The sequence below is a fragment of the Silene latifolia genome, chromosome 3 (assembly GCF_048544455.1).
Source record: "Silene latifolia isolate original U9 population chromosome 3, ASM4854445v1, whole genome shotgun sequence".
NCBI lineage: Eukaryota > Viridiplantae > Streptophyta > Magnoliopsida > Caryophyllales > Caryophyllaceae > Silene > Silene latifolia.
In genome coordinates, this window is record NC_133528.1 from 8,866,316 (window position 1) to 8,874,451 (window position 8,136).

Sequence of the window (8,136 nt, forward strand, 5' to 3'; positions counted from 1 at the left end):
AATTAATAACAAAAATTAATGACTAAGTGATTTTTTTTTATGTAGGGATGGTTTATTGAAGAAAGAAGACTAAGAAGAGAAATATTAGAATTACTTAAACAAATACTCTATTCATTCGACTCAATACTATATTATAAACTAACTATAAGATTGACAACATGAATGTAAATGACTAATTGTTTTTAGGTTCATAAAAAAAATTAGTATTTCAAAAACTTTCAAATGTATGCTTTATTTTGATATGTGTTGTTTTTTAATCATCATTTTTCCTTAGAAAAATAACACTCATAGAATGAAATTGAATTTGCGAGGATCTCAATCTTATTGACATGGATAATAGGTAGCATAAATAATGGAGTGAAAAGCCCAAAAATTATCATTTAAGAAAGGAGTTAGATGTTAAATTAGTGAGGTGAATTAATTATCAATTATTAATAACTATAAAGATGAGAGAAATCTAAAAAGTTTATTTACATCTACATTATTCTTTTGTACACCTTAAATTTAATTTTCATTTTCTTTAATTATACACATGAGACACATGTCTATTCAAAATGGCTTTTGATAGAAAACATGATTGAGTGGAATGCTTAGTTTATCTATTTTGAAGTATACGGTTGAATCCCCAAGGTGGAAAATTTGGAGAAATGTCAAAGCACATTTTTGCTTAATATTGTTTAATGGATGAAGTATAGGGACTTAATGATCCAATTATTACGAGTTGCTCCTTTCAAATTCTTAGTTCCGCAATTTATTATAGTACTAGCTACAATATTATGGGTGTTGTGAAATGTTAGTTTTTGTCACAACAATTCTAATCGTGTGTTTTATATTAATTTCGGATTTGTTGATAAAATTTTAATATCTAATTAGTGAGGGTGTTTCATGTTTGGCGATCTTTGTTTGATAATATTATGGTTTCATGTAATGTGATTATGCGAATACCTGTATTATTAATTGATTTTAATCAGCTTCCATTGAGTTACTTCAGTTTTCGATTATGCGAATACCTGTATTATTAATTGATTTTAATCAGCTTCCATTCGCGCATATTTGACATATCACAAAGCACGTAAAAGGATTTGAGTAACACCACTTACCATTTAAAACCCTCATAAAAGAACGTCAAATAATGACATGGTTTTGATAAAAGTATTTACTATATAACACTTTAGTTTCTGATTTTACATAAAACTATTGTACAAAAAAACTAATTTGTCTTGATTTTATAGAAGTCTTAAAAGATGAAATCATATTGTAGAATGTTATGATTTGATTCACTAAAAATATCATAGTAAAAAACAAAAGATTCCGTGAATTTCACGGGTCACAAAACTAGTTTTGAATAATATACTTAAATGGTAGATTAGTTAGAGTAATTTATAAGTAATAACTAATTAATAATTAATTACTCAAAAAAACAAAAACATAAATAACATAAGATGATGTTGTTGATTCCTTGCTTGGTGGACTACTACAACTTCTCCCCTCTTTTTACAACATTCCTCCATTAATGGTGATGATGATTCCTTCCTTCTTTGCTCCTTTCATTTCCTTTCTTTTCTTCCTTCCTTACCCATTATTTTTCTTACAATTTTCTTCTTAAATTCTCCCTCAAAATCAAATCTTTCTAATTACCCACTTCACACCTTCAATTTCTCTCTTTAATTGTATTTTTTTATTAATTTTTTTGGTAGTAAAATCTTAATTTTTTTTTTTTTTTTTGACTTCACCCTTTTCACTCCTATTTCCCAGGTAAATTAATTTTGATTGGTTTCTTATTTTAGCATTTTTTCAGTTATTTTTTTGGTTATTTATTTCTTAATTTAGCTAGTTTATGTTATGAGCTGAGATCTAACTGGAAATTAGTAATATTTTTGAATTAGATGAAATATTCAACTGGGTATTTGTTTCTTTTGAAGAAATGTTGAGTTTATTTGATAATGTTTGTAGTTTATTTGATTAATTGATTAATTGTTTAGTTAAATGTTGTTTTGAATTGCAGATAATTCACTGTTTTCTGGGTTGAGCTTGGAAAAGTGTAATATGATTGTAGGTTGAAGTAATTTGATTATTGTTGTATATGAAGAATTGGGATTTTAGGGTTTTGTGAAGTTGAAATTGGGGTTGAATTGAGTGTATGATTGATTTAAGTGGGTTGAATTTTGGTGTCTGAGATATTGAATATAGAGTACTAGAAGTTGACAAGTGTTTTAGAAAATTTTGTGATGGGGAATAAGTTGGGGAGGAGGCAGGTGGTGGATGATAAGTATACGAGGCCGCAAGGGTTGTATCAGATTAAAGATGTCGATTATAAGAAGTTAAGGAAGCTTATTCTCGAGTCGAAACTCGCTCCTTGCTATCCTGGTGGTGATGACTGTGATTGTGGCCTTCTTGAAGAATGTCCCATTTGTTTCCTGGTATATTATCCTTGTTGTAAATTACACTTGTTTTATTACTTTCACAAATTTCTTTGTCCATGTTATGTTGGGTTATTGCGTATTCGTTGTTTTTCATATCGGAAAATTGAGTTATTCATCTTATCGCCAATTGGTTTTAGTCTGTGCAAGAGTTTTGTTCTGATATTTTAGGTATTCAGTGGAACATGCTTAGTAGAATTAGCAACTTGTCTGTTTACTGTCATACCATGTTCTCCATTTTCAGCATGTCAAGCTGTGGTATCATTTCTCCGGAGTTGGTAAACGTAGTTTTCAAGTGGTAGTGTTCCAAAGGTCTAGAAGAAGTGATGTTAGTTATTCAAGGGATAGTTAGGCCATTTGATTGCCATCATTCTAGTTTGTCTTACTAAAATGTAAGCCAGTCTTCTAGAATTTGTTCGGGGAGATGCAAAACTTCAGTTTTCATGTAGGAACAACCCTCATCGACTGATTATTGAGTATAAAATTATCCATCCGTAGTCTGTGATCTCTCACCTTGTTGAATGCTTTTACGTCTTCCATTTCTGAGTAAGCTTCTTTTTCGCTTGCAGTATTATCCAACACTCAACCGCTCAAGATGTTGTATGAAAAGTATATGTACAGGTACTTCCATAGAACTTGTTTCAGATGGATAAGATTTATATAATGAATATATGAAATCGGACTTACCATTTTGTTTCATGGGGTTGTTCTATGATGACAGAATGCTTTTTACAGATGAAGAATCCAAATTCAATTAGACCGACACAGTATCCTTATTTATGATTCACCTTTTGTTCCTATATTACGGTGTATATCTTAGTACCGTGAGTTTGATAGTAGTTGTTTCGTGGGTTCAGAATGTGACACAGTATATGAGTGTATCCCTTAACTTAAATATAGATGCCCGTTTTGTAAAACCTCAAATTATGCGGTGGAGTATAAGGGTGTCAAGTCAAAGGAAGAGAAGGGACAGGAGCAAATTGTAAGACATTATGTATTTTTAATTTTCTCATTTCCGATATTAGCTTTAATTATGATAGGTTTTTTGAAGTGTGCCCTTTCTTTCTAATTGAAATAGGAAGAACAAAAAGTCATTGAAGCGAAGATTAGGATGCGACAGCAGGAGCTCCAAGATGAGGAAGAGAAGCAACACAAGAAACAAGTAGGTTCTTCTGGTGCAGTTTCTCAGATGGGAAGCACTGTTTGTAGCACATCTGAAGGTGTAGAGGGTGAAGACAGTACAGCCGCTTCTCGAGATACTAGTACAACATACAGACAACCCCAAAATACCAGGCAACACAGGCAAGTTTTTTGGCTGACTCCTCAAACTTCTGTCCACTGAAGTCTAAATAATTGCCAAAGAGAACAAAAGTATTTATTGCACTTGGTAAAAAAAAAATTGGAAATCGGAATTTGTTTCTGAGATGCTTTAACCTCCTCTGTAGCTTCTCTAAATCCTTCGGCTTCTAGTGGGTTACCAGGTTCAATAAGACTTCAAATGGTAGTAAGTAGACTGTTAGGATTCACTGGCATATATAAAAGTGGAGGGGGCGTGCTATGTGCAAAAACACTGCATAAACTACGAATTGAAAGACTTAATGTCTCAGTAAGTGGTAGGCTATTTCATTTCATTCTCATAAATAATTTGTTCTCTGTACTTACCGGTTAATGACAAAATTCTGAGGTAAATTAGCTTTTATTTGTAAGCGAACTTGAGGTTGAAATACTGTTTCTGGCGGGCCTTAGGTGTAGTGATCAAATATTTTGGGCCCCCAAGTTGTTAGTTAATGGATAAAATCTTTGTCCAGTATGGTGATGAAATTGACCACAATGGTTAATACTTGGAAATAATCTCTCATACATCAAGTTTTGTCTAAACTCTAAGATGTAATTTTGGAGGACTTGGTCAAACTTTCCCCTGAAATGTTGGATTATTTCGAGTATGATTGTGTGGAAAGGTTGTGTGACAGAACATATATGGTACATGGCTTGTATGCTTGAGTGTTGTGCAGAAGTTGTTCACTATTGTGTACGGCTCTATACCTTCTAGTTTGCTTCCTTTCTGCCGTAGCATTTTATTTCCCAAGGCTGACTGTGAAGTTGGGGCAGGTCATATTCCATATACTCTTCATCCATGACTTTTTAGGTTTCGCTTAATCTTTCTGTAGCTTTTGTAAAGCGGGTAATAGCTCTAAAATCTCTTTGACAATAGTGACTTACACTACGGAGGTATGATGCCAATTATACCTTGGACAGGCTTTGGGGATGATGCAAACGTCTTGGCGAAACTAAATGATTTTTCTTAGGCAACGATGAAAGTTAAATCATCAATCCTTTTTGGAGTGGAAATTACCGCCTTTTGTTTTAAAAAATGTACTCTAGACTATAGAACACTAGCGTTCTAACCCCCTAGCACAGGCAACTGCAGAATCGCAGTTGAAAGCTTTCGTTCTGTCTTCTTGATTATCATGTAATACCAGTGTTTTTTTTAAAGTTGATCATTGTCTGTCCACTGTCTTCTGTCTTTGCTCTCAAGCTACGGGCCCTTGTGTGGTTTTCATACTGAAAACAATGTCTATTTTCAACTAGTTCGTATTCTGGTTGTTATGATTGGTGACATAATGCCATTCCGTTTTACTTGGGGGCTGAGGATATTTTTCGAAAGTCGAGTAAGGAATTTTTTTTGGTTTAGATCATCACCTCTAACTCTAATATATTGATTTTCGTGCAGGGATGATGAATTTGACTTGGATCTTGAGGATATTATGGTAATGGAAGCAATTTGGCTTTCTATACAGGTAAGACTTTATTAATTTATGTATTTAATGGATTTGGTCCAAATAACGGATGTCTACAACAACAACATTACCCCAGTGCCTCAATGGCTCCCTCAAATTGCGGGGTAAAGGGGGAAGAGGGGGGGGGGGGGGGGGGTTTCGGATGTCTGAAGCCTTACCCTTGTGTTAGCCACACAAAGAGGCTGTTTCCGAATGACCCAAGATGAAAATAGCGTCGAGAACTGCATCGAAGGACCGCTACTTCACAAAAGAAAGAAGCGCAACCACTTTAGTGAGCCATTTTGATTTATTCCATTATAATCCATAACCAAAGAGTAATGAGTCTTTGGCTCCATTGGAAATATGGAAACAAATAACGGATGTCTACAGGTTAATAAAAACCACTAACTCTATGCCTCCTGCCTATGGCAAAGTAATGAGGTTGGATTTACATAGCAGTTTTATTATTATATTTAAATGTCTGTGGTTGGCATGAAGTATGGGTGAATAGGGTGATATAGTACAACTATCTTTGTTTCTTCTGCTCGGACCAAGAGCAATCTTTTGTACTCTTGTTAGAAAGTCATATATAGATGTCTACTGCCTCATTGCAACGACCCTTTATTATCCTATAATAGGTTAACATGTTAAGCAATAGGGAGAAATTATGTTCAGTTGCTCGTCTACTTTGGCACTTCACTTTGGCTTTGTCTTGTCCGTCCGATACGACACTCGGACTGTCGAACTACGATACAATAAAACAAAACACAACGACATTTCATTTTAGGCAAAATAAATATAAAACTTCATCACACTCCGACACGGTGAGTGTTTGACGCTTCCAGACGAGTCGGGGTAAATTAGGTTTCTTCTGGTTGCGAATTGAGGCTGGTAACGATCCTTGTTTTGCAATGTGCATTTATTGAAGGACAGAGTAATTTGTTTAATTGTCACTTTGGGAGTAAGACTTTCGTGTCGTGTTTGTTTGTGTCTTGATCCTTTTTCTGTGCAAACTGATGTAGGAGAATCAAAGGGCTGGATATCCATCTACTGGTGAAGGGTTTCACGGGCAGTACACTACCGGAGATCACCATATTCCACCAGTGACAGTTCCATCACCGTCACCATCACCATCACCATCATCCCCATCTGGTGGTCTTGCGGGTGCAATTGCTGCCCTTGCCGAGCGTCAACAATTAACCGGAGAATCGTCCACCACCACTTACAATGGACACGTGTCACCTTCTGACGTGCTTGCTAGTAGTAGCAGGAGTTCTCAGAGGATGAAGAATTCGTCACACTCCCCTTTCGAAAACTACTCTTCTTCTAGGGCCATGAGTAATGCTAGAATGTTTTCTGGCGACTATGGGGTCGATCATTCGTCAGATGTTGCCGAGGCTGGGACACACTATATTAACTCTGATGACTCAGAAACCGAGGCTGCTATACTCCCGCCACCACCACCTCCACCTCTGTACCACGGCCGGAATCACTCCAAGAGATTCAGAAATACTCGAAGAAAACATACGTCGTCTTCATCCAAGAATCTACATGATACAATGGCCGAAGAATGGGACTTTAATGTGATCCCCCCTCCACCGCCACAAATTCTCCAATACAACACAGCCGGTACCAGCGGTTCTCATTTTGATGATGAGGAAGATGACAATGACTACGAGGTCCACCCACCACCGCCACCACCACCTCCACACTATGGTACAGATAATGGGTTTCAGTCGTCAATAGTACCTGAGACCTTTGAGGAACAGATGATGCTGGCCATGGCTGTTTCGGTAGCTGAGGCGCAAGCTAGGACTACTGCTCAGGGAGTTGCATGGCAGTAGTACACACACACTTCAGTACTTCAGCAGTGGAAAACAGAAAAAACAACAAAAGTAAAGAGTGTAAAAAGCATGATCATATCATTATCTTGTGCCCTAAATTTCCATTTTCATACAGGAATGTAACAGTTGTAATAGTTGGATTAAATTAAGAGCAGCAGTTTTCAGTGATATCTTCCCAATTGATTTATGTGCCCTTTGGCCTTGTATATAATAGTTGTCTCATCAAAAATCTTCTATGTAAAAGTTTATCTAACCCTTTTTATGGGACTTTTTTGTGAGACTCTTGTTCCAATATGATTCAATGTGTTTTTTTTGTGAAGGGAGCTACAAGGGTAATATTTTTGTCGGGATTTAAACCCAGGTTATTAGTATCACTCCTTGTAACTTTATCGGCTACACTAGTTGACATCTACACCAATATGATTTAAAGTAGTTAAGATTCTCCCGTGTGTCCATTTCCTCTAAAGTCTAAACGGTCTAGTGTGGCGATCATGCGGTCGAGCCGTCCAGGTAATGGCACAATTAATTTCACATCAATTGAGTCTGCACAGAACAGTGATGTATCATTTATGGAAAAACCCCTTCAAGGAACGTTGTATAACTAAGTATATAGGCAGCAACATCAGAGTATTTCCACAATGCACTAATTGTGCTATATTTCTGCATGTAATCGGCTAATCGCCATTGGGCCTGGCGGCTTTTAGGTAAAGTCGCCATTAGGCATGACGACTATGAAGGCAAATAATTTTGACATTAAACCCTCTTTGCTAATGTTTGCATATAATAAAAAGAAAAACCGAGACTCGACTAACTAAAACAACAATGATTTGAAACGTTACATAATTAACGGGTTCAAATAATTTTGACATCAAACCATCATGGCTAATGTATGCATCTTCCTTTATATTACCAGGAGTATCAAATAATTGCATATTCTATTATAAATCAATATGTTAAATTTCACGGGTAATAAAACTATTTATTACGAGTTATAATCAATTGGCCAAAAAAACAAACTAAAATGCAAATTTAATACTGTAAAAACAAAGTAATTTGGTAATGGACATGCGGAGAAGTAAATAGTAATCCTCCTCA

At 35.7% G+C, this 8,136-nt stretch overlaps 1 protein-coding gene across 2 annotated transcripts; it reads left to right on the plus strand.

Moving 5' to 3' along the window:
* Positions 1–1,431: 1,431 nt before the first annotated feature.
* Positions 1,432–7,319, plus strand: LOC141647070 (E3 ubiquitin-protein ligase DA2L). 2 transcript variants are annotated; one of them, XM_074455104.1, is made up of 8 exons: positions 1,432–1,516; positions 2,006–2,420; positions 2,990–3,041; positions 3,142–3,187; positions 3,321–3,402; positions 3,499–3,722; positions 5,152–5,218; positions 6,220–7,319. In XM_074455104.1, the coding sequence occupies exons 2-8, from the start codon at positions 2,229–2,231 to the stop codon at positions 7,039–7,041; spliced, it is 1,485 nt and encodes a 494-aa protein (XP_074311205.1). In that variant the 5' UTR covers positions 1,432–1,516; positions 2,006–2,228; the 3' UTR covers positions 7,042–7,319. The 2 variants fall into 2 exon arrangements, with proteins under 2 accessions (XP_074311205.1, XP_074311206.1); XM_074455105.1 differs by having other exon boundaries at positions 1,469–1,755.
* The last annotated feature ends 817 nt before the right edge of the window (positions 7,320–8,136 follow it).